The following is a 26667-nucleotide window of genomic DNA, read 5'->3' as shown; positions in this document are numbered from 1 at the left end:
ATTTGTTCCTCATAATACTTTTGCTTACAAGTTTTAGTATTAATTCCTGCCTGAAACAATCTTTACTATAGTGGCTGTCCAATGACAATTTTCTAATTTCATCATTTCTTCTACATTTATCAGTTGGAATTCACCTGCCATAAATGGTTTTTCTCCGGCCCCCTCCCATCATTTCAGTGTAACCTATTTATATTTACTTTTTTCTTCTGTGTGGTTCTTTGTTCTTTCAAATAATTTCTTTTGTAATTTAGGCTTCATATTGTTCCAGTTGTTACTTTTATATCTTCTTATAGTGCCCTGAATCCCACTTTTCTCCATCTGTTATTATCAGCCTAAGAGTTAAAGTGGTATCCTTTGCTTTCCTCCTAATATCAATGGCAGTATCTTACTTCCCCCAACCCTCTTTCTTCTTATGCTCACTTCATATTCTTACTTTACCAGAAAATATCTTTATATAGTATTCTTCATCTTCGCTCAACCCTCATTTTAGTCTTAGATGTAAAATTAAATATATTAAATGCTCACCATCAGCCCTTTAGCTGGAAGCTCAACCTCTAGTATATTCCTCAAAAAATTAATTTTTGTATATGGTGTAAGTATAGACCAAGACACATATTTTTCTCAAACAGATGTGCAAGTGTTTCAGCACCATTTTCTTTGTAAAGACTATTCTCTTTCCAATGAATTGATTTTGTAATTTTGACAAAAATCGGTTCACTACGTAGTGTGTAGTTTTAGTCAGGAGTCTCTTCTGTTTCACTAATCTGTATGTCTGTCCTTTCATAATACCACACTGTCATAGCTGTTGTAGCTTAATGACAGGCCTAGAAATCAAAGAGTATATGTCTTGCAACTTTGTTTTTCCTTTTCAAAATTGTGAGTATTCTAGTTCCTTTGCTATTCCACATAAATTTTAGAATCAGTTTGTCAGTTTTCACAGAAAATCTTCCTGGGAATTTTATTGGAATGGGATTGAGTCTAAAAATCCGTGTGGAGAACACTGACACTTTAACGACATTGAATCTTCCAATCCATTAACAGGGCACCTCCTCCCATTGTCCAGGTCATTATTATTCCCTTCTTCATTGTTGTTCTCAGCATACGTTTCATGTCACTCACATTTAACTATTCCATGGTTTTTGGTGCTATCATAAATAGCTGTGCATTTTAACCCTAATTTTCCATTTTATATTGCAAGTATGTAAAAATAGAACTGATTTTTGAATATTGATTTTATATTTTGCTGTCTTGCTAAATTGACTTGTTATGGTGGCTTTTTTAGTGTGTGTGTAAAGTTTTAAATGGAGTTTGAGTGAAGGCAGTCATGCTGTCTCTGAATAGTTGTCGTTCTTCCTTTCCAATCTGTATCTTTTTAATTTCTTTTTCTTGCCTTATGCAGTCAGCTAAGTCTTCCAGTACAATGCTGAAATAGAGTGGTGAGAGTGGATATAATTGACTTGTCCTCAATCTTAAGGGAAGCTATTCACTCTTTCACCATTATGACATTAATTGTAGACCAGCGGTCCCCAACCTTTTTGGCAACAGGGACCAGTTCCACGAATGACAATTTTTCCATGGACCAGGGGGCGGGGGGGATGCTTCAGGAGGTAATGCGATTGATGGGGAGTGATGGGGAGCAGCAGATGAAGCCACGCTCACTCGCCTGCTACTCACCTCTTGTTGTGTGACCCAGTTCCTAACATGCCGCAGACCAGTACTAGTACTGTGGTGCCCCCTGGGGGTTGGGGATCCCTGCTGTAGACATTTTTCAGATGTGCTTTATTAGTTTGAGGAAGCTGCTTCCTATTCCCAGTTTTCTCAGGTTTTTTTTATCATGAGTGCTGTGGAATTTGAACAAATGCTTTTACTACACCTGTTGATGTAACCATATGATTTTTATTTTTTAGTTGGTCAGGTATGAATTAGTGATTGGATTTTGAATATTGAGTCAGCCTCAGCTTTGTATTCCCAAGATAAACTCAAATTTGCCTTCATGTATTACCCTTTTATATATTACTGGATTTAATTAACTAATATTGAGGCTTTTTACATCTATGTTCATGAAGAACATTTGTAGTTTTTTAAGAAATTGTAGTTTTTTCTTTTAATCAGTGTGACACTGATTTCATAAAATCGGTTAAGAAGTATTTGTCATCTATTTTCTTGAAGAGTTAGTATAGAATGGCTATTACTTCTTTCTTAAATGTTTGATAGAAATCACCAGTGAAATGATCTGAGCCTGGATTTTTCTTTCTTGGGAGAATTTTAACTATGAATTTAATTTCTTTAATAAATGTAGCACTATTCAGGTTACCCATTTCATATTAAGTTTTGGTGGTTTGTGTCTTTCAAGAATTTAGTCCATCAAAGTTGTCAATTTGTTTTGTGTTGCTTACCCGTTCCACTGTTTTAGTTTCACTGGTTTCTGATCTTATCCTTACTATTTCATTCCTATTTACACTGGGCTTTACTCTTCTTTTCCTAGTTCCTTAAGGTAGGACTTTAGATTATTGATGTGAGACCTTTATTCTTTTCTAATGTAAGTATTTAGTGCCATTAATTTCCCTCTATACACTGCTTTTTCTGCATCTCAAAAAATTTGATATGTTGTATTTTAATTTATACATGTTGTATATAATAATTCAAAATATTTCCCATATTTTTCTTGAAATTTCTTGGAGCCATGAATTACTTAGAATTGTGCTGCTTAATTTCCAAGTGTTTGTCAATTTTTCTGTTCTTGTTGCAATTGGTTTCTTGTTAAACTGCACTATAGATGGAAGAAATTTTGAAAGGTTTCAATTATTTAAAAAATGTTAAGATTAATGACTTAGTACATGACCTGTATTGATGAATGCTTCACGTGTAATTGAAAAGAATACATACTCTGCTGTTGGATATTCTAGACATGTCTACCAGGTCTAGTTTATTGATGGCATTATTCAGTGCTTCTATAGCCTTGCTGATTTTTGGTCTCCAACTTATGTTACTGCGAAGTAACTGTTGAAGTGTCCAACTAAAATGGTAGAGTATATTTCTCATTTCACCTCTGTTTTTGCATGATTTTGAAGCTTTCTTGTTAAGTGCATGCACATTTAGGATTGTCTTTTTGGCAAAATGATGCTTTTCATTATATAAGTTACCTACATATTCCTGATAATTTTCTTTGCTCTTTGAATATATATTTACTTCCAGAAAAGGGTACATATTTTCTAATGACAGCTCTTAGGCTGGGAGATAAGGTGGGGCTGAATCAATCTGATCTGTATTTCAACTGACTGAGCTTTGTTGAAGCTTTTGGTTGAGTTAGTGCAAAACTGCCTTCAGATATTTTGAGGGCAAATCAGAATGTTTCCCTCAGCAGGGCCTGGAATCTGAGCATGGAGACATTGTAGAGATTTGCTTGTGCTCACAGCCAAGCTGCCAGCTCTCAGAGCTATGCGAAACAACTCCTTGCCTTACAGCCTGTAGTTTAAATATTTGCCTGTAGTTTATTTTGGTTTTTCTAAATAGACAATCACATGTGCAAACAATACGATTTTTGTTTCTGCCCCAAACCCCAATTCCTTACAACTTTCTGTTCTCACATATTGCCTAGAACTGTCATTATATTGCTCAATAAAATTGATGGGCATTCTTTTTCTTAATTTAAAGGTATACATTTACTGTTTTATCATTAAATATGACATTTGTCAGTTTTTGGAACATACTCCTTGCAAAGTTAAAGGAGTTAATTTCTATCTCTAATTTAATAACATTTTAAAATAATCTATGGGTATTATAGCCCATCAAATGATTTATCTACACATACTGAGATACTCATATGGCTTCTTTCTGGTAGTGTGATTAATTTTACAAAAAGAATTTTTAATATTAAATCTTCCAAACACCCTAATGAGTTTTAATTAGGATCAGGTTCAGGTGCACATAACAGAACCAACTCTCCTCCCAACGAAAAAAGAAAAGATGCCACGAACAAGACAGTTCATCTCTCTTTTGTGTAAAAATATGCCCAGACGTGGTGGTCTAGGGCTGGCACAGAAGCTCCATCATTACCAGAGAGCCACATCACTCTTATCTCTCTACTGCACTCAAGCAGACAGCTTCCACCCTCAAGAGGAATTCAGGCTCTAAGATGACTGCTGAGTCTGCAAACATCCAGCATGTTGCATATTAAAAAGAAAAGATGAAAGCACACTAGGGGGCTTTCCCCACTTGTTTTCCTTTTGAAAAACCTTCCCATTATCCCTCTCGGTAGCTTCTATGTCCATTTCATTACTCAGAATTAGCAGCAGGATCACACTTAGCTACAAAAAGAATGGAAAAATGCAGCTTTTTAGCTGAGCACATCACCATTATGAAAAATACAATGATACTGCTTGGTAATAAAGAAATATTGGATTCACTACTAACAGTCTGCTACACTTAATAATGTCATGACTTAAAAAAATAAAAATTCTACATTACTAGATGCATTTTTGCTATAATTCCATTTAGAATTTTTAAATCTATGTTCACAAATGACTTTGTCATTTCCCCCCAAAATGTCTACTTCCTGTGAAATATTGTAAAATGTTAGAATTATCTTTCCTTTAACTTTCCTGAAAATTATCAACTATTACTGAAAGTCTCTGGAACCTCTTTCTTTTCTGGGGCTGGGGCAGAGTTAGAGGAACTAGGTAGATTTTCAAGCCAGAAATTCAATTTTTAACTTTCCTATTGTTTTTTACTGGTTGCTCATCTACTGATTTTTGTTAAGTTTCATTTATCTGGAAAATTTTCCATTTCATTTAAAATCAGACCCAATCCATCATTATCCTTTCACACAGTGTTTGATTTATACCTTCAACATTATGCTGACATCTCTGGCTTCTACTGGGAGAGGCTGAATGTGGATTTGCATCACACAATACAGAACCTTTGAAATCTAATTGACCCTGGATAGTAGGAAACAGAATATGTGTTTATTCTTTATTTTGTGTATATATCTTCCTTGGAACATCAATGACAAAATACATATTCATATTTTCCAGGTTTATGGGATAGACTGTAGCAGATATCTGAAATTCTTTCCTTATGCAAGCCTTCTCTTCCCTTCTGTAAATCATCATTCTTCACCCCAGGTCTGTTGACATTGGATAATAATAATGAGCTGAACACATAAGGACTTGGGATTCAGAAATCATTGACTGCGTCCTTCAAGGAAGATGCAGTTTCTTTGGGTAAGAGATGGGATTCCCCACTGAAGTAAAGAGCACAAAGTAGTGGGTGTTTCAGAAATATTTGCAGTTTTGAATCCTCATATTCCTCCAAGATAGCGTAACCTAATTTTCAGATTAATGCTCATTCACATAAGGTAATTGGTGAGGCTGTGAAAAAAACTGTAAGTAAGCAACTGGTAGAATGACTTTTCACCATCCTGAATCTATAGCTATACATACACATTTCAGCAGCATCACTTAAAGGTATCACTTAAATGTACTGAGAGGATACAAGATAGTTCAAATTAACAGAGAAGTGAACTAGGATTAAAAAGGGACAATAACTAAAGCTATTCTGTGTAATCTATATAGAAGGAACTAATTAATACTAGCAGTAAGATGCTACCTGAGAACAAAAGCTAAGTTTGATTTTCTGTACTAAGGAGTCCATTAAAAATTTATATTCTGAACTATCTCAGCCAACTCCTGGCAGGGCACCTTGAATGATGATCCCATCATGACTGCATACACTGTGAATTCTCTTAAAGGAAATCAAGGTGTTCTAACCAGAGAAGGTAGAACAGATTGCAGATACACAATCACATGAAACTATATTGCACTATATTGATTATGTAACTAAAGAGGTAGCTTTCAGGACCATTTACAAAGGGTACAAAATAAAAGGTTTAAAGTATGGAAATGCATTTTAATGCCATATTATTCTAGTAAGAAGTCGTATTTTTAAATAAGAATGCCTCTATGCAGAGTAGAAACCCCTAGAAAATGGTATTGTCATCTAACTAATTTATCTACCAAATGTGGCATTCACAAGAATATGCAAAGCTACACAAAACATATTTTATAGTACAGAAACGAAGATAACACCTAAATATCCCTGCAGGTCTTATGATGTCATCCTTATTCTTATCCTGATTATTACATTTATTTACACAGATTAAAAAATCTTTATGTTCTACTATGAACATACCTATCATTGATAGTTGAATACTTTCTCCAATCGTTTCCTAAAAGTTTGGAACATTTGGAACATAATTTCCCTTAATTTGTAAAGGAAATTATTTTTTTCCAAATGAATCAAAATAATAGTAAGTAAACCTTCCTGCTGAGGCTTTACCCCATCTGAAATATTCATAGATCTTCATTCATTCAAATATTTTTTCTTTTTTTTTTTTTTTTTACTAGAAGTTTGTCCTTCTAGATGAAGAATTTCCCTAACTTATAGCATGGTTTCTCCAAGGTATGAGCTTATGATACCTGCAATTCATTCATTTGTGTTTTCTCTCATTAAAATCCTAATTCTTAATAAACTATGAATTTCAAAGGACTGTATTCTATATTCATTTGCATTATGGAATTTCCTCTTTGTGGATGTTAGCATATCAAAAAATGGCTTTCTGACATTCATTTCATTCATAATGTTCCTCACCTGCACAAACTTACAAGACTTCCTGCTAAGAACTTTCACAGGGTTCACTGAATTCATAGAGTCCCTTGTGCACATGTACTGATATTTTTTGTGTGTATAAAAAACAGCGTTCCACATGCCACATATACATGGTGTACAATGAGATGATTCCATTTACAGAGTTTCTCTCCTGTACAAATTTTCTGGGAATTCCTGTGACTTGAATTTTGAGAGAAAGTTTCTTACATTTACTTCACCAGTATGTTTCTCATCTGTGTGAGTTCTCTGATGCATAATGAGCTGTGACTTCCAACAAAAGGCCTTCCCACATTCACTGCACTTACAGGGTTTCTCTCCTGTATGAGTCCTCTGATGTGCACTGAGAATTGATTTCTGAGAGAAGGTTTTTCCACATTCACTGCATCCATAGGGTTTCTCCCCTGAATGAGTCCTCTGATGTACAATGAGCTGAGACTTCCTAATGAAGGCTTTTTCACATTCGTTGCATTCATAGGGCTTCTCTCTTGTGTGCATTCTCTGATGTACAATGAGCCGTAATTTTCCACTGAAGGACTTCTCACATTGACTGCATTTATAAGGGTTTTCCCCTGTATGAGTGCGCTCGTGTACAATGAGTAGCGACTTCCAAATGAAGGCTTTCCCGCATTTGTGGCATTCATATGGTTTCTCTCCAGAATGAGTTCTCATGTGTATAATGAGGTATGACTTGCTACTAAAGGCTTTCCCACACTCACTGCACCCATAAGGTTTTTCCCCAGCATGAGTTCGCTGATGTGAGATGAGCTGATCTTTTCTATTAAAGGCTTTCCCACATTCACTGCATTCATACGGATTCTCCCCCGTGTGAATTCTCTGATGTACAATAAGTTGTGAATTGAAACTGAAGGATTTCCCGCATTCACTGCATTCATGTGGTTTCTCTCCTGTGTGAGTCCTCATATGTATGATGAGGTAGGACTTGCTCCTAAAAGCTTTCCCACATTCAATGCATCCATAGGGTTTCAACCCTGTGTGACTTCTCTGATGTACAATGAGCTGTGACTTCAAACTGAAGGCTTTTCCACACTGATTACACCCATAGGGTTTCACCCCACTGTGTGCTCCCTGATGTACAATAAGCTGTGACTTGAAAGTAAAGGATTTCCCACATTCACTACAACCATAGGGTTTCTCTCCTGTGTGGGTTCTCTGATGAACAATAAGATTCGACTTTGTGTTAAAGGCTTTCTGACATTCACTGCATTCAAAGGGTTTCTCTCCTGTATGAGTTCTCTGATGTATCACGAGCTGTGACTTCAAACCAAAAGTTTTCCCACAGTCACTGCATTCATAGGGCTTCTCCCCTGCATGAGTTCTCTGGTGTGAAATGAGCTGGTATTTCCGACTGAAGGCTTTTCCACATTCACTGCATTCATATGGATTCTCCCCCGTGTGAATTCTCTGATGTACAATAAGTTGTGAATTGAAACTGAAGGATTTCCCGCATTCACTGCACTCATGTGGTTTCTCTCCTGTGTGAGTCCTCATATGTATGATGAGGTAGGACTTGCTCCTAAAAGCTTTCCCACATTCAATGCATCCATAGGGTTTCACTCCTGTGTGACTTCTCTGATGTACAATGAGTTGTGACTTCAAACTGAACGCTTTTCCACACTGATTACATGCATAGGGTTTTACCCCAGTGTGTGCTCCCTGATGTACAATGAGCTGTGACTTGAAAGTAAAGGCTTTCCCACATTCACTACAACCATAGGGTTTCTCCCCCGTGTGGGTTCTCTGATGTACCATGAGGTTAGACTTTGTATTAAAAGCTTTCTGACAATCACTGCATTCATAGGGTTTCTCCCCTGTGTGAATTCTTTGATGTATAATGAGTTGTGATTTCAAACCAAAAGCTTTCCCACAGTCATGACACCCATAGGGTTTCTGTCCTGAATGAGTTCTCTGGTGTGAAACAAGCTGGTCTTTCCTACTGAAGACTTTCCCACATTCACAGCATTCATAGGGATTCTCCCGCGTGTGAATTCTCTGATGTATAACAAGTTGTGAATTGAAACTGAAAGTTTTCTGACAAACACTGCATTCATGTAGTTTCTCTCCTGTGTGAGTTCTCTGATGAACAATGAGGTAGGACTTGCTGCTGAAGTCTTTCCCACATCCATTACATTTGTAGGGTTTTTCTTTTGCATGAGTTCGCTGATGCACCACAAGGTATGACTTGCTACTGAAGGCCTTCCCACAGTAACTGCATTCAAAGGGCTTTCCTCCCATACGTATTTGCTGGCATATGAGCTGTGACTTTCTGTTGGCAGTTTTTCCAGATTTATTACTTTCACAGTATTTTATCCCAATAACAGCTTGCTCACATTTAGAATGGAAGGACGATTCCCTATGTGCATGAAACCCATTAGGATTCTTTCTGGAAAAATTATTACCGAAATCTGTACTATATTTCAAACTCTTTCCATTTGTGACACATTTATGAAGTTTTTGTCTTGAAGAAACATAATCTGTACTAAGAAGACATAGTTTTCCAAATGCAGTACACTGATAGCCTTTTGACATACTTCTTAGCTTGCCTTGATTTTCCTTATGCCATTCCATATGACCATCAATTTCCCAGACTTCGTCTAGAAATGAAAATACTCATATGTTATAAATAGTAACATGATCCTAGTATAGCATAAAATTGCCTTAAAAATGCCATATCATGAGGTTTTTCTTAGTTTCAGATATCAGTTCTGAATGTAAATAAAATCTCAAGTGTAAATGTACCCAAACTCCTGGGCACTCGGGAAAACAAAGCAAATCAAAACACGTATGAGGCAAAGGGAACTGACAATAAAGGTAGTCTTGAGTTACAAAATTTTGCAAAATGCCTTCTTTAGAAAGCAAAAGAGAAATGAGCAAAACAGAAAGAGGTGGGGTCTTCCCTGGTGGCACAGTGGATAAGAATCCACCTGCCAATGCAGGGGACATGGGTTCAAGCCCTGGTCCAAGAAGATCCCACATGCTGCAGAGCAACTAAGCCCACGAGCCACAACTACTGAAGCCCATGTGCCACAACTACTGAAGCCCGTGCACCTAGAGCCCATGCTCCACAAAAGGAGAAGCTACTGCAATGAGAAGCCTGCGCACCATAAGGAAGAGTAGCCCCCGCTCGCCACAACTAGAGAAAGCCCGTGTGCAGAAATGAAGATGCAATGCAGCCAAAAATAAATAAATTTATTTATTTATTTATTTAAAAATATATATATATAAAGAGGTGGGAAAGGATCTCTGAGCATTAGCTTCAGTTGACGAATAATCGTTAAATATCTATTATGTGCCAAACACTGTGCTAAGCTCAGGAGAAAGAGCAGAACCACTGCAGATTGGTTTACAGTCTTCTTGGGAATAAAGTTCCACTGAATACCCAAATAGATGAAAATAAACTCACAAGAAACATCATCGAGATGTTTCAGAACGCTGACAATCAGCAGCTAATAAAGCTTCCAGAAAAACCAAAAAAGTTTCATATAATGGGTCAAAATTTAGAATGGATCTGACTACTCATTAGCATCGCTAGGAGAGAAAAAAACAGAGCATTCAGGAGTAAAGTATAAACATTTTCAGCGGCACATGTCTCAAATTTTATATCAAATGCACCCTTTCACAGGAAGCTACTATGAAAGGTGTTCCTTTCACAGGAAACTACTATGAAAACAAACCAAGAAAAAAGATGACACAAAAAAATAGAAAAGAAAATCTGAAAGGAGATTCCAGGTTAAAAACTGTACAACCAGGTCTTGAGAAAAATCAGCTTACACAGGAGCAAGTCAAAAGACATGGGAGTGATGTCACCAGGAAGATGAAATTGACAGAATCACTAATTTAGCTGAATGTACCAAAAGAATATTTAGACATGTGAAGAAGAGTCTGGGGTTAAATTAATTATAAATACATTAATGATAACACAGAAAACTGGGCACGGAAGTAAAACAACTCAAGAGAAAAAATGATTTATGAACGAAAACTAGACATTGTACACTTGCATGATTTACCTGTGAACAGAAATTACATGGTCGTAAAGATATAAAAACTGAAGACTGATCTAAGTATGAAACAGCTTGATTAGGATGATGGAAGTATGGAAAGAGACAGTGTGTATATCATGGGGAGTATGAGGGAAGGAGGATGAAAGAGAATTAAATCTTTACCCTTCACACTAAGTAACTAGGAGGAAATCAAGGTGCAAGGGAATAAGTTGGTTATTTAGAAAAACATGGACGTAAATACCATAAGAAAGAGCTAAAGAGATGAAATTGGTTTTCTCTGAGGGGAATGAAAAACAGACGGGGCAGGGTGGCCAGAATGCTTTTAAACATAAACCCAACCCAAACTCCCACCCCCCAACCAAATTCCAAAAATACAAAGTGGATAGGGAACTAGACACAAGACTAAGTCCTCAGTCATAATCAGAAATATCTGGAGGTTGAACAGAAGAGAGAATGGGTAGAGTTGACCTAGATGTCCCAAAGTTATTGCTGACCAAGGCAATGGACAGAAAAGGGTATTAAGAGAACACAGAAGCAGGTCAGGTTTGAAGACAGCAATATCACAGGATCTTAACACCCCATTTCAGGTTTCCCTACATCTTAAATCTGAACCCTCTTATTCATTTTGTACACAAACTCCAAATTATATTTTCCCAAACATCAATTCCCAACTGGGACAGTACCCACCCCCATGCAGTGAGAAATGAACAGGAGCATGTTTGACTGTTACAGTGGCTTTGGAGGGAATATTACTGGCTATTACTGGGTTGGCCAAAAAGTTCCTTTGGTTTTTAAGTAAACATAAAAGATACATTTTCCATTTTCACCAAGAACTTTACTGAACAACATATTAGCCATTTTGGGCTTTTTTGTTTGCGGTACGCGGGCCTCTCACTGTCGTGGCCTCTCCCGTTACGGAGCACAGGCTCCAGACGCGCAGGCCCAGCGGCCATGGCTCATGGGCCCAGCCACTCCGTGGCATGTGGGACCTTCCCGGACTGGGGCACGAACCCATGTCCCCTGCATCAGCAGGCAGACTCTCAACCACTGCAACACCTGGGAAGCCCTCACCATTTTGTTCCACTACCTTCTGCCATATTTCAGGCAACTTCATAATTCCATCCTACCAAAAGGTTTTATCTTTTTGAGCAAAGAACTGTTCCAGGTGCCTTTTACAGTCTTCCAGGGAATTAAAATTTTTTCCATTAAGAGAATTTTGTAAAGACTGAAATAAATGGAAATCCAAAGGTGCATTGTCTCGTGAATATGGCAGATGAATCAGAACTTCCCAGCCAAGCTGTAACGGTTTTTGCCTGGTCATCAAAAAAACATGTGGTCTTGCATTATCCTGATGGAAGATTATGTGTTTTCCATTGAGTAATTCTGGATGTTTTTTCTCGAGTGCTGCTTAGAGTTGGTCTAATTGGGAGCAGTACTTGTTGGAAGTAATCATTTGGTTTTCCAGAAGAAGCTCATAATAGAGGACTCCCTTCCAATCCCACCTTATACACAACATCATCTTCTTTGGATGAAGACCAGCCTTTGGTGTGGTTGGTGGTGGTTCATTTCACTTGCCCCACAATCTCTTCCGTTCCACATTATTGTACAGTATCCACTTTTCATTTGCCCATCGCAATTCGTCTTAAAAACTGAAAGTTTTCATTACATTTAAGTAGAGAATCGCATTTGAAAATATAGTCAAGAAGGTTTTCTTCGCTTAACTTACATGGAACCCAAACGTCAAAGCAATTAACATAATCAAGCTTGTGCAAATGATTTTCAACCCTTGACTTGGATCTGGATTTTGCATATATCGGCTATCTCCCTTGTGATATAACGTTAATTGTCCTCAATTAAGGTCTCAATTCGATTGCTATCAACTTCAACTGGTCTACCTGACCGTGGAGCATCATCCAGAGAGAAATCTTCAGCATGAAACTTCACAAGCCACTTCTGACATGTTAGATCAGTCACAGCCCCTTCTCCATATACTGCACAAATCCCTTTCTGCATTTCAGTTGCAGTTTTGCCTTTCTTGAAATAATACAGTATAATAGGCCAAAAATGTTGCTTTCTTCCATCTTCAATATTAAAAGGGCTACAGAAATATTCACCAATTTTGATAATTTTTTTTTAATGCACACCGATACAACAGCTGTCACAATACAATCTAACAAAACTGTTTTGAATGAAGTTAAAGACAACTAAGTGCTACTAGAGCCATCTTATGGAAAAAACTGAATGAACCTTTGGCCAACCCAATACATGGTCTTAAAGTCAGAAGTGTTTCCATCAAGAAGAAAACAGGCCAGTGAGTAATTAACCTTTGCCCTCAAATCATATTTGCTCATGTTTGGCTGTCAGTGTTGTCCCTGTAGACTCTGAAAGTTCATGGATACTGAATCTGTCAGTTTCTGTACTTCACCCTTCCAATCCTTCTGTTGCTGGCACCACACTCCTGCTGATTTTCCCTTGGTTCCCACATCTCTGGCTTCCTTCATTTGATTTCCCAGGAAATCTAATGAATTTGCTGTTAAGCATTTTCTTTACAACAATAATTGCGGGAAATTAATCATTGCTGGTATCTCAAGGAAGAGCACAAAGAATTCAAGAAATAAGGACAGAATACCAGAGCCAGTGAGTAGAAGAGAGGAATTCACAAGATTAAAGATTATTTAAATATGATCCAAGACTGTATTAAACATGATTACTGGCTGTGGCCCATCTTGAGTTTAGCCACAGAAGACAATGGAAGAGGAAATCATGCTAAGCCAGCAGAACCCGGGCTCACCAGGCCACGGCCACAGCAGGAAGCCCCGGCACAGCCTGCCCAGCCCGGGTTCCAATGCTTCTCTGTTGTGCCACTCCTGCTGCTCTCCCAGAACGAGGTTCCTGTTGTACCCACCCTGTACTTCTCTCTGCCACTCTACCTGTCTGGCTGGTTGTACGTGGATAACTTATCTTTAATTATAGATCACCAGACCATGAAGAACCACCACGTCTGAATAGAAACAAGGATCCTAGACTTCCATTAATATACTAGAAGAATGACAAGAGGGGTGACAGAATATTTTTGAAGATGAATGAATGGAAAGAAGGGTGCGACTGGATGATGCCTAACCAGAGAGGTAGATGGAGGTGGACAGTGCTGCCTACCCAGCCGTTCTGCTGCCCTTTTCCTGGCTGGCAGAAACCTGATCTTATTTCCTACTTCCATTTGTAAGGCCATGTGCTGCAGTTAGGAAAATGGGACCCACTTCCATACCCCTGCCGAGAGTGAAGCATGATATAGCTGAGCCGACAGTGATGACCCTGTTTCCCTCACCAGAGTCTTCTTTACACAGGGATATGTGATAAAAATCTAGCCTGCTCAACATGGTAAGTTTGCTGGGGTTTCTTGAAAGAGATTTTAATGCCTAATTAAAAGGACCATGTGGAAAGAAACAGTCTTTCTTATTCCACTGCCCACTGGTATATCTGCAGGTGTTGGCTGGAACTGTAAGAGGCATCTGGTGACCATGAGGGGAGGAAATCTGAGAAATACTGACATAGTTAGAATGGCGAGGCAGAGATAGACGTTTGGGGATTTAGTAAGTCAAGCAGTCCCACATCAGGACATTTTGTGATGTGTGGTAATAAATCACTTCTGCCTAAATAGTTTGATTTTGGACTAATCAAAAATTGCAGCTGAAACCATCCTAATAATACAAAGATTAACTGTTGATTCATCCTGCCACACTTATGACAGAATATGTAGTTGCTTAGGGAAATATATCTGACAGTAACATCAGGATGAACTCACAGTATAAAAAGAGTAAAAGGTATAAATTTTGCTAATAAGTAGAATAAGCAAGAAATGAAATAATGGAATTCCCTGGCGGTTCAGTAGTTAGGACTCCATGCTTTTACTGCCAAGGGCCCGGGTTCAATATCTGGTCAGGAACTAAGATTCCATAAGCCGTGTGGTGTAGCCAAAAAAAAAAAAAGAAAGAAAAGAAAAGAAAAAACAAGATAATATTGGGAATGATCTCATTCCCAATGAGAAGGAGGTGGGAATTGAGAAGATGGAGGCCTTAAAAGACTTATTTTTGAAGGACCAAAATAGTAACAGATTATAGCAAGACTAGTGATGAGAACTGCATAAAAAGGATATTTAGGCTCACGCCCCAGTGCCAGGAAGAACCAGGAGCACAGCAGAACTAACAACCAGGAAGGTGAGAAGAAGTTATCATACAGCTATGGGGCAGCAGAAGAGACATTCCAATTCCAGTTTCTGAAAAATGAGACAAGGGAGTGGCCCATGCAGGGAAGATGCCCGGTGGAACAATCAAACCCAGTACCAAAGGGCAGATGAAAGAGGGATGGGGCTGTCAGTCACCAATACAGAAAGAAAAAGCGTAAATCTTCAGAGTGGAAGTCTTTTAAAACTTACAATGTACGAGGAAAGTGGGGAATATAAGAAAGACCCCTTTGGACTCAGAGGAAAGAGCATGCGAGGGCAGTAAAGCATGAGGAGAATAAGCACTGTGTCGTGCAGTGTGAGAGTGGGTTCCATGGGGTTCACTTGGGTAAGGCGTGGGGGAAAGGCTTCAGGCAGGAGAACTGATATTATCAAATGATGCAGGAATACACTCAGAAAGAACAGTGATGACAAAGCCATTAGGAAGGAGAAGCAGAAAGGGTAGAATCTCCTAACACGTAGGTTTCAAGGAGAAGGAAATTGGAGCTGTGTTGAATATGAATGTAAGTAAGTTTAGAAAAATAGAAAAAAAGCAGAAGGGGTGTGAAAGTCACATGAAAAGAGGTAAAGAGGAGAAGCTTGCTTAAATGCGTAATGAAATGCATCTATCACCACGGGAAAGTAAGAAGGAAGCTGAGAATGCCACAGAGGAGATTAACTAAGAGACAATGGTTACAAATGACCCAAAAGTACAAACACAAAGGGAACATCCCGTCAGAACTCACCAATTCTAAGGAGGAAAAGATCTAAATGTTCTGACGACTCACCCAGATGGCCCTCACTTCGAATTTGCATCATCCACAGCTCTTCTTGTTCCAACTGGAAAATGATATTCGGTTTGGTGTGTTGATACCCTGTGAATAGAAAATTACAGACAACCTGGCCCAAAAGTGCCTAGGACCATGGGATTCAGCAGAATGGGGAAGACTCGGTTTAGAGGCGGCGTGATCAAGCTGCCCTTTTGCACTTTGGCAAAATGAACATCATTCAACCAGCAGATTTTGATGCCAAAGGGAGAATAAGAAAATCTGGCCTCTAAATATAAGCCGCAAATCACCAAGCATTTTACGAAAGTGCCCCAGCTTTCAGCACCCAAGAAGGGGAAGCCTGGAGATGACACACACTCCTTTCAGGGAAGTGGTACTTACCCAGGGACACCAGGTTGCTGTAGTTCTCCAACATCACACTCCTGTACAGGTGTTTCTGAGCTGGGTCCAGCAGCTGCCACTCCTCCCAGGTAAAGTCCACAAACACATCCATGAATGACAATGGTCCCTGAAACAGCATATCTCCATTCAATTGCAAATCATTTTACTGAGTTTGTAGTAAACAAAAGGCTGCTAAGGGTGTCCATTATTTACATTGTACTTTGGGAGAAAAGCAAACGTTTACTGAAAATATCCCATCAATATGCATTAAAGCAGTTAACCTGTCTTTCAGCATATAAGAATACCATGTGCCAGGTATTCAACTAGGAGCAGGTAATATAAAATGGATGAAAGACAGAAGTGTTCAGCATTGCAGAGAACAGCAAAGATTAAACCCATAAAAATGTAACAGGCAGTCAAAGATGCTATGAGAAAAGAACATGGGCACAAAGGGGGAAGCAAGCAATACTGCTTGAATGCACCAGGAGGTACCACTGAAGAGAAGACGTTAAAATTTCGTGAAATAAAAAAGGCAACAGCTGTAAGTAGCAACCATGGTGTGGGGCGACAGATCTGAACATGAAGATACACCGATGGTAAATCAGCATATGAGAAGATGCTCAACATCATATATCATTAGGGAATTGCAAATTAAAACAGTGAGACACCATTACACATCTAGAATGGCTAAGATTTTCAAAAATGGACACCAAATTTGAAAATGAAATTCCAAATTTGATGAAGACATGAATATAAACATCCAAGAATCTAAACTCCAAAAACAATGAACTCAAAGAAACACACATGCTCAAATTTTCAATAGACAAAGAGAGAACCCTGAAAGCATCAAGAAAGCAATGACTTGTTTCCTACAAGGGCTCCTCAGTAAGATTATAAATAGACTTCTCATCAGAACCTTTGGAGACCAAAAGGCAATAAACCCATATATTCAAAGATCTAAAAGAAAAATAAACTACCAGCCAAGAATCCTGTATCTGACAAAACTGTGCTTCAAAAGTGAGGTAGAGGGCTTCCCTGGTGGTGCCGTGGTTAAGAATCCACCTGCCAATGCAGGGGGCACGGGATTGAGCCCTGGCCCAGGAAGATCCCACATGCCATGGAGCAACTAAGCCTGTGGGCCCCAACTACTGAGCCTGCACTCTAGAACCCATGCTCTGCAACAAGAGAAGCCACAGTAATGAGAAGCATGTGCACTGCAATGAAGAGTAGATCCCACTCGCCGGAACTAGAGAAAGCCCACATGTATCAATGAAGACCCAATGCAGCCAAAAATAAATAAATTAATTAAGTAAAAAGTGAGGTAGAAATGAAGACATTCCCAGAAGAACAAAAGGTAGTTTGCTACCACTAGACCTGCTTGTCAAGAGTTGCTCAAGGGAGTCATGTATGTGAAATAAAAGAACACTAGACAATATTTTGAAGCTGTTTGAAGAAATAAAGATCTGAATAAAGGTAAATATCTGGGTAATTATAATGGTAGTATATTTGTGCCTCTACATTTCATTCTCTACATAATTATAAGAGACAAATGCATTTGAAATAATTATTAGTTTACATTTCGGGGCACACAATGTATAAAGATGTAACTCTGAGACATCAGCAATCAAAAGGGGTGGGACAGAGCTGTAAAAGAGCATAGTGTTTGTATGTTATTGAAGTTAAGCTGGTATAAATTCAAATCAGAATGCTATAACTTTAGGAAGTTAAATGTAATCCCATGGCCACCACAAAGAAAATAGTTATAAAACTTACACAAAAAGCAAATGAGAAAGGAATTTAGACATTTCACTATAAAAATTCAACTAATCACAAAAGACAGTGATTGCAGGAACTGAAGGACCAAAAAGCTATAAGGTATAAAGAAAACAGCAAAATGACAGAAATAAATCCCTCCTTATGAGTAACTACTGTAAGTGTAAATCAATAAAACTCTCCAGTGAAAAGACAGAGTTTGGCAAAATGGATTAAGAAACATGATTCAAATATGCTGTCTATGAGAAACTCGCTTTAGATCCAAAGACACAAACAGATCAAAAGTGAAAAAATGGATAAAGATATTCCATGCAAGTAGTAACCGAAGTAGAGCAGGGGTGGCTATACTAACATCAGACAAATCAAAAAGGTTGTAAGAGACAAAGAAGGAAATTACATATTATTAAAGTTTCAGCACAGCTAGAAGATAGAAAATTATAAACAGTTACACTTAATAACAAATCATCAAAATACATGAAACAAAAACTGACATAATTGAAGAGAGAAATAGTTTTATAATAATAGTTGGAAACTTCAATATCCCACTCCCGATAATGCATAGAACAATGAGAAAGAAAATAAGTAAGGAAACAGAATTTAAATAAACTACCTCTAACAGACATATACAGAATATTCTACCCAAAAACAAAATATACATTCTTCTCAAGTACACATGAGACATTTTCCAGGACAGACCATATGTTAGGCCACAAATTAAATCTCAATAGATTTAAAAGATAAATATCATACAAAGTATCTTCTCTGACCACATAGGATGAAGTTAAAAATCACTAAAAGCAGCAGAAAAAAAGGGAAAATTCACAAATTTGTGGGAATTAAACAACATGGTCTTAAACAACCAATGGATCAAACAAATCAAAAGGGAAATTAGTAAATACTTAGACATGAATGAAAACAAAACACAACATAAAGTTGTTGGGATGCAGCAAAAGCAGTGTTAAGGGAAAAATTTACAGTTAAAAACACATATTTAGGGGCTTCCCTGGTGGTGCAGTGGTTGAGAATCTGCCTGCTAATGCAGGGAACACGGGCTCGAGCCCTGGTCTGGGAGGATCCCACATGCCGCGGAGCAACTAGGCCCGTGAGCCACAACTACTGAGCCTGCGCGTCTGGAGCCTGTGCTCCGCAACAAGAGAGACCGCGATAGTGAGAGGCCCGTGCACCGCGATGAAGAGTGACCCCTGCTTGCCACAACTAGAGAAAGCCCTCGCACAGAAATGAAGATCCAACACAGCAAAAATAAATAAATTAATAAACTCCTACCCCCAACATCTTCAAAAAAAAAAAAAAAACCAAACATATTTAAAACAAGAAACATCTCAAATCAATAATCTAACTTTACAACTTAAGGAAACAGAAAAAGAACAAATTAAACACAAAGGTAGCAAAAAGAAGGAAATAAGATTAGAATACAAACAAAATAGAAACTAGAAAAACAATAGGAAAAAAATCAATGAAACCAGAGCTTAGTTCTTTGAAAAGATAAACAAATTTTGATAAAGCTTCAGGTAGCTAGACTGAGGAAAAAAAAAAAAGAGAGAAGACTAGAATTACTAAAATCAAGAATGAAAGTGGGGAAATTAGTACTGATTCTACAAAAATAAAAAATGATTATTGGAAAGTACTATGAACAATTGTATGTCAACAAATTGGATAACTTAGTTGAAAGGAATGAATTCCATTTGTGTTTCTATTAAGATCAAATCACAAAGAAATAGGAAATCTGAACAGATCTATAACTAGTAAGGAGATTGGGTCTGTAATCAAAAATCTTCCCCCAAAAAAGAAAAGCCCAGGCTTCACTGGTGAATTTTAACAAATATTTAAAGAAGTAATAACATCAATCTTTCTCAAGCTTTTCCAAAACCTAGAGGAGGGAACACTTCCTAAGGCTCTGATACCAAATCCAGACAAAGCCACTGTAAGAAAACTACAAACTAATATTCCTCATGAACATAGATGCAAAAATCTTCAAAATAATAGCAAATCAAATTCAACAGCTTATTAAAAAGATCATACACCATGACCAATGGGATTTATTTTCGGAATGCAAGGATGGTTCAACATTTGAAAATTGCTCAATGCAATACATCACACTAACAGAATGAAGTTAAAAAAATGATTATCTCGATGCAGATTACCTCAATTGAAGGATCTGACAAAATTCAACACACTTTCATGATCAAAACACTCAACAAAGTAGAAATAGAAGGAAAGTACTTCAACATAATAAAACCCACATCTTAAAAACACACAGTGAACATCATACTCAATGATGAAAGACTAAAAGCTTTTCTTCTAAGATCAGGAATGAGGCAAGAATGCCTGCTTTCAAGACTTCCCTCGTGGTCCAGTGGTTAAGAATCTGCCTTCCAATGAAGGGGACGTGGGTTCAATCCCTGTTCAGGGAACTAAGATCCTGCATGCTGCAGGGTAACTAAGCCCACACACTCTAGAGTCCATGCACCACAGCTAGAGAGAAGGCTGCACGCCACAATGAAATATCCCACGTGCTGCAACTAAGACCCGATGCAGCCAAATAAATTTTTTTTTTTTAAAAAAAGGAATGCTTTCTTTCTCCACTTCTATTCAACATAGTGCTTCAAGTTCTTGCCAGAGCCATTGGGCAAGAAAAAGAAATAAAAGGCATCTAAATTAAAAAAGGAGTAAAATTATCTCTGTTCATGGACAATGTCTTCCTATATATAGAAAATCTTAAAGATTACACACACACACACACACAACCTAGTTAGAACAAATGAATTCAGCAAATAACAGGATACAAAGTCACACACCAAAATCAGGTGCATTTCTATACACTAACAATGACCAATCTGAAAAGCAAATTATGAAAATGATTCCATTTATAGCATCATCAAAAATTAATAACTGAACCTAGGACGTAAATGACTTGTAGAATGAAAACTGAAAACCTTACTGAAAGAAATTAAAGAACACATAAATAAACAGAAACATACCCTATGTTCCTTAATATTAAAATGTTAACACTACCCAAAGTGATCTACATATTCAATGCAATCCCTAATAAAATTCCGATGATGTTTTTTGCAAAAATAGAAAAACCCACCCTAAAATGCATATGGAAGCTCAAGGGACCCTGAATAGCCAAAACAATCTTGAAAAAGAACAAAGCTGGAGGACTCATACTTCCTGATTTTAAAACTTACTACACAGGACTTCCCTGGTGGTGCAGTGGTTAAGAATCCTTCTTCCAATGCAGGGGATGAGGGTTCGATCCCTGGTCAGGGAACTAAGATCCAACATGCTGTGGGGCAACAAGGCCAGCACACCACATCTACTGAGCCCGCACACTCTGGAGCCTGCGCACCACAACTAGAGAGAAGCCTGTACACTGCAACTGGAGAAGACTGCATGCCACAACAAAAAGATCCTGCATGTCACAATGAAGATCCTGCATGCCGCAACTAAGATCCAATGCAGCCAAATAAATAAATAACATTAAAAAAAACTTACTACAAAGCTACAGTAATCAAAACAATGTGGTACTGACATAAAGGTGACAATGGAATAGAACAGAGCCCAGAAATAACCCCCTGCATATATGGTCAAATGATTTTTGGCAATGGTTCCAAGACCATTTACGGGGAAAGTCTTTCCAACAAATACTACTGGGAAAACTGGATATCCACATTAAAAAAAATGAAGTTGGACCCTCATCTAACACTATATAAAAATTAACTCAGAATGGATCAAAGACCTAAATGTAAGACCTAAAACTATATAAGAAGAAAACATAGGGCAAAAGCTTCACAATGTTAGATTTGGCAATGATTTCTTGAAAATGACACAAAAGGTACAAGCAACAAAAGAAAAACCAACCAATTGAACTTCATGAAAATTAAAAAAAAATTTGCATCAAAACACAACATCAACATAGTAAAAAGGCAACTCCCAAAATGGGAGAAAATATCTGCAAGTCATATATCTTATAAGGGATTAATATCTAGAATATATAAAGAACTAAAACTCAACAAAAAACAACCTATTCAAAAGTAATCAAAGGACTTGAATAGACATTTCCCCAAAGAAGATATACAAATGGCCAATAAGCACATGAAGATGCTGAACATCACTAATCATAACAAAAATGCAAATCAAAACTACAATGAGGGACTTCCCTGGCAGCGCAGTGGTTAAGAATCTGCCTGCCAATGCAGGGGACACAGGTTCAAGCCCTGGGCCAGGAAGATCCCACATGGCACGGAGCAACTAAGCCTGTGCACCACAACTACTGAGCCTGTGTTCTAGAGCCCAGGAACCACAACTACTGAGCCCACGTGCCACAATTACTGAAGCCCGCGCACCTAGAGCCCACTCTCTGAAAGAGAGAGGCCACTGCAGTGAGAAGCCCGTGCACTGCAACGAGGAGTGACCCCCGCTCATCACAACTAGAGAAAGCCCATGCAGCAGCAAAGACCCAACACAGCCAAATAAATTAATTAAAAAAAAAAAACTATAATGAGTTTCTGCTCACACTCATTAGGATGGCTATCAAAAACCATAAAAATAACAAAGGTTGGCGAGGATGTGGAATAATGGGAACACTTGTACACTGCTGGTTGGGGATACAACATGGTGTAGCTGCTGTGGAAAACAGTTTGGTGGCTCCTCAAAAAATTAAAAATTATTATTACCATATGGTCCAGCAATTTCATCTCTGCGTATATCCCCAAAGGAAGTGAAAGCAGGGTCTTAAAGAGATATTTCTACATCCATGTTCATAGCAACATTAATATTCACAGTAGCTAAAACATGAAAGCAATCCAAGTGTCCATGGATGGATGAATGGATAAGCAAAATGAGGTATATACATACAACAAATTATTATTCAGCTTTAAAAAGGAAGAAAGTTTGCAGTATGCTATAACAAGGATGAACCTTGTGAACATTATGTCAAGGGAGATAAGCCAGTCACAAAAAGACAATTACTGTATGATTCCACTTATATGAGGTAACTAGCGTAGTCAAAATCAGAGACAGAAAGTAGAGTGGCGCTTGCCAGGGGTTATGGGGAGGGGGGAGTTGGGAGTTATTGTTTAATGGTATAGAGCTTCAGTTTTTCAAGAGGAAGAGTGCTGTGGAGACGGATATGGTGGTTATGACTGCCAATGTTATGAATGTGTTTAATACCACTGAATTGTCACTTAAAATGGTTAAGATGATAAAAGAAAATATGTGTGCAGAAATACGTATGCTCCAAAATACAAACAGTGGTTTAAAAAATCAAAGATCTAAAACATGGAAAGCTATAGTGTGTTCATGGATTGGAAAACTCAGTATTGTTAAGATGTAAGTTTTCCCTAATTTGACTCATAGATTCACTGTAATTCCAATCAAAATCCTAACAAGCTTTTTTGTAGCTATCCTCAAGCTCTTCTATAATTAATACAGAAAGGCAAAAAACTAGAACAGCCAAAACAATTCTGAAGAACAAAGGTGCAGCACTCCCACTAGCCCACTTTAAGACTTCCTATAAAAGCAAGAAAGCATGATACTGGTAAAAGATTAGACATAAAAATCAATGGAACAGAAAAGAGAGCCTAGAAATAGACCCATATAAACACTGTCTCTTGAAAAAAAAATTTTTTTTTCATAAAAACACAAAAGAAATTCAATGGAGAAAGGATCACCTTTTTCAACAAAGGGTGCTGGAACCCTTGCACATCCATACACATAAAAAATGAACCTCAACACATACCCCACACTCTATACAAAAATTAACTAAAAATGGATCACAGACTTAAATGTGAAAACTAAAACTTTACAAATTCCAGAGAAAAATTTTTTTTTAATTTGTGCACTTTTGTTTGGGCAATGAAATTTTAGATATGACACCAAAAGCAAAACTCATTTTAAAAAATTAAAATTCAGAAAATAAACTTTATCAAAATTAAAACATTTTGCTCTGTGAAAGTTGGTGTCATGGAAATGAAAACACAAACCAGAGACTGGGAGAAAATATTTTCAAATCACTTTTCTTATAAAGGATTTAAATCTAGAATAACAAAGAATTCTTAAAAATCCATGACAACAGATGGCCAAAAAGCACATGAAAAGATGCTCAACATCACTAATTACTAGAGAATACAAATCAAAACTGCAATGAGGTATCACCTCCCACCAGTCACAGAATGGCCATCATCAAAAAATCTATAAACAAACAACAACAACAACAAAATCTATAAACAATAAATGCTGGAGAAGATGTAGAGAAAAGGAAACCCTCCTACACTGTTGGTGGGAATGGAAATTGGTACAACCACTATGGAGAACAGTATGGAGATTCCTTAAAAAACTAAAAATAGAACTACCATATGACCCAGCAATCCCACTCCTAGGCATATACCCACAGAAAACCACAATTTGAAAAGATACATGCACCCTAATGTTCACTGCAGCACTATTTACAATAGCCAGGATGTGGAAGCAACCTATGTGTCCATCAACAGAGGAATGGATAAAGAAGATGTGGTATCTCTATGACATAAATCACAGCAATATCCTTTTTGACCCACCCCCTAGAGTAATGGAAATAAGAACGAAAATAAACAAATGGGACCTAATGAAACTTAAAAGCTTTTGCACAGCAAAGGAAACCATAAACAAGACGAAAAGACAACCCTCAGAGTGGGAGAAAATATCTGCAAACAAAGCAACTGACAAAGGATTAGTCTCCAAAATATACAAGCAGCTCATGCAGCTCAATATCAAAAAAACAAACAACGCAATCCAAAAATGGGCAGAAGACCTAAATAGACATTTCTCCAAAGAAGACATACAGCTTGCCATCAAACACATAAAAAGATGCTCAACATCACTAATCATTAGAGAAATGCAAATCAAAACCACAGTGATGTATCACCTCACACTGGTCAGAATGGCCATCATCAAAAAATCTACAAACAATAAATGCTCGAGAGGGTGTGGAGAAAAGGGAACCCTCCTGCACTGTTGGTGGGAATGTAAATTGATACAGCCACTATGGAGAACACTATGGAGGTTCCTTAAAAAACTGAAAACAGAACTACCATATGACCCAGCAATCCCACTACTGGGCATATACCCTGAGAAAACCATAATTCAAAAAGACATATGTACCACAATGTTCACTACAGCACTACTTACAAGAGCCAGGACATGGAAGCAACCTAAATATCTACTGACAGATGAATGGATAAAGAAGATGTGGCACATATATACAATGGAATATTACTTGGCCATAAAAAGGAACACATTGAGTTATTTGCAGTGAGGTGGATGGACCTAGACACTGTTATACAGAGTGAAGTAAGTCAGAAAGAGAAAAACAAATACCGCATGCTAACGCACATATATGGAATCTCAAAAAATGGTATCGATGAAACTAGTGGCAGGGCAGGAATAAAGACGCAGACAGAGAATGGACTTGAGGACACAGCGGGGGTAAGGGGAAGCTGGGATGAAGTGAGAGAGTAGCACTGACATATATACACTACCAAATGTAAAATGGATGGCTAGTGGGAAGCTGCTACATAGCACAGGGAGATCAGCTCGATGTTTTGTGACGACCTAGATGGGTGGGATAGGGAGGGTGGGAGGGAGGCTCAAGAGGGAGGGGATATGGGGATATATGTAAACATGTAGCTGATTCACTTTGTTGTACAGCAGAAACTAACACCACATTGTAAAGCAATTATACTTCAATAATGATATTTTTTTAAAAAAAAGAATAAGAAAGCATGATTTTGTAGCCCCAAATCCTGAAGAGCCGTATGTAATATCTTAATGTCATGCCCATCAAACTCAGTAAGTTTGGCTTCTGCCCTCTCAAGACAAAATAAACAAGATAAAGAATTTTAAAAAACATTTTTTTTAATGATACGGTACATATATACAATGGAATATTACTCAGCCATAAAGAACAAAATAATGCCATTTGAAGCAACACGGATGGACCCAGAGATTGTCATACTCAGTGAAGTAAGAAAGACAAATATCATATGATATTGCTTATACGTGGAATCTAAAAAAATGGTACTAATGAACTTATCTACAAAACAGAGACAGAGTCACAGATGTAGAAAACAAAGTTATGGTACCAGGGGATGGGAGGAAGGATAAACTGGGAGATTGGGATTGACATATACGCACTAGTATATATAAAATAGATAACTAATAAGAACCTACTGCACAGGGAACTCTACTTAATACTCTGTAGTGGCCCATATGTGAAAAGAATCTAAAAAAGAATGGAGGGACTTCCCTGGGGGTCCAGTAGTTAAGACTTCACCTTCTAATGCAGGGGGTGCGGATTCAATCCCCGGTTGGGGAGCTAAGATCCCACATGCCTAGGGCCAAAAAAAAAAAAACAAAAAAAAAACCAAAACCTAAAACAGAAGCAATATTGTAACCAATTCAACAGACTTAAAAAAAAAATGGTCCACATCAAAAAAAAAAATCTTAAAAAAAAATTAAATTAAAAAGAGTAGATATATGTATAACTGATTCACTTTGCTGTACACCTGAAACTAACACAACATTGTAAATCAACTATACGCCAATAAAATTTTTGTTTAATATTAAATTTTTAAAAAATCAATGACAAGAAAACAGATACTTCACCAAAGATATAGAAAGAATAAAACACATATAGAAATATACTCAATACCACTACCTAGCCATTAGGGAAATGCAACTTAAAACTACAGTGAAATATCACCTCACATCTATCAGAATGGCAAAATTTTTAACAACTTGACAATACCAACAACTGGTCAGG

The 26667-nt window shown here is 37.6% G+C and overlaps 1 protein-coding gene across 10 annotated transcripts in view; it reads right to left on the bottom strand.

Moving 5' to 3' along the window:
• Positions 1–4957: 4957 nt before the first annotated feature.
• Positions 4958–26667, bottom strand: part of ZNF10 (zinc finger protein 10) — a 64504-nt gene continuing 42794 nt past the window's right edge. For 9 of the 10 annotated variants that reach the window (XM_067701332.1, XM_067701328.1, XM_067701320.1 and 6 more), the window contains 3 exons: positions 16074–16200; positions 15693–15779; positions 4958–9278 (listed from right to left, as the gene is read on the bottom strand). In XM_067701332.1, the coding sequence (XP_067557433.1) occupies positions 6802–9278; positions 15693–15779; positions 16074–16200 (2691 nt within the window). In that variant the 3' untranslated portion in view covers positions 4958–6801. Of the gene's footprint in view, positions 9279–15692; positions 15780–16073; positions 16201–26178; positions 26237–26667 lie in introns of all 10 variants that reach the window. The other variant, XM_067701327.1, reaches the window with a different exon arrangement.

Source organism: Pseudorca crassidens, chromosome 12 (genome assembly GCF_039906515.1).
Source record: "Pseudorca crassidens isolate mPseCra1 chromosome 12, mPseCra1.hap1, whole genome shotgun sequence".
NCBI lineage: Eukaryota > Metazoa > Chordata > Mammalia > Artiodactyla > Delphinidae > Pseudorca > Pseudorca crassidens.
The sequence above is the reverse complement of the archived record's forward strand: the minus strand, read 5'-3'. Positions and strand labels throughout refer to the sequence as shown.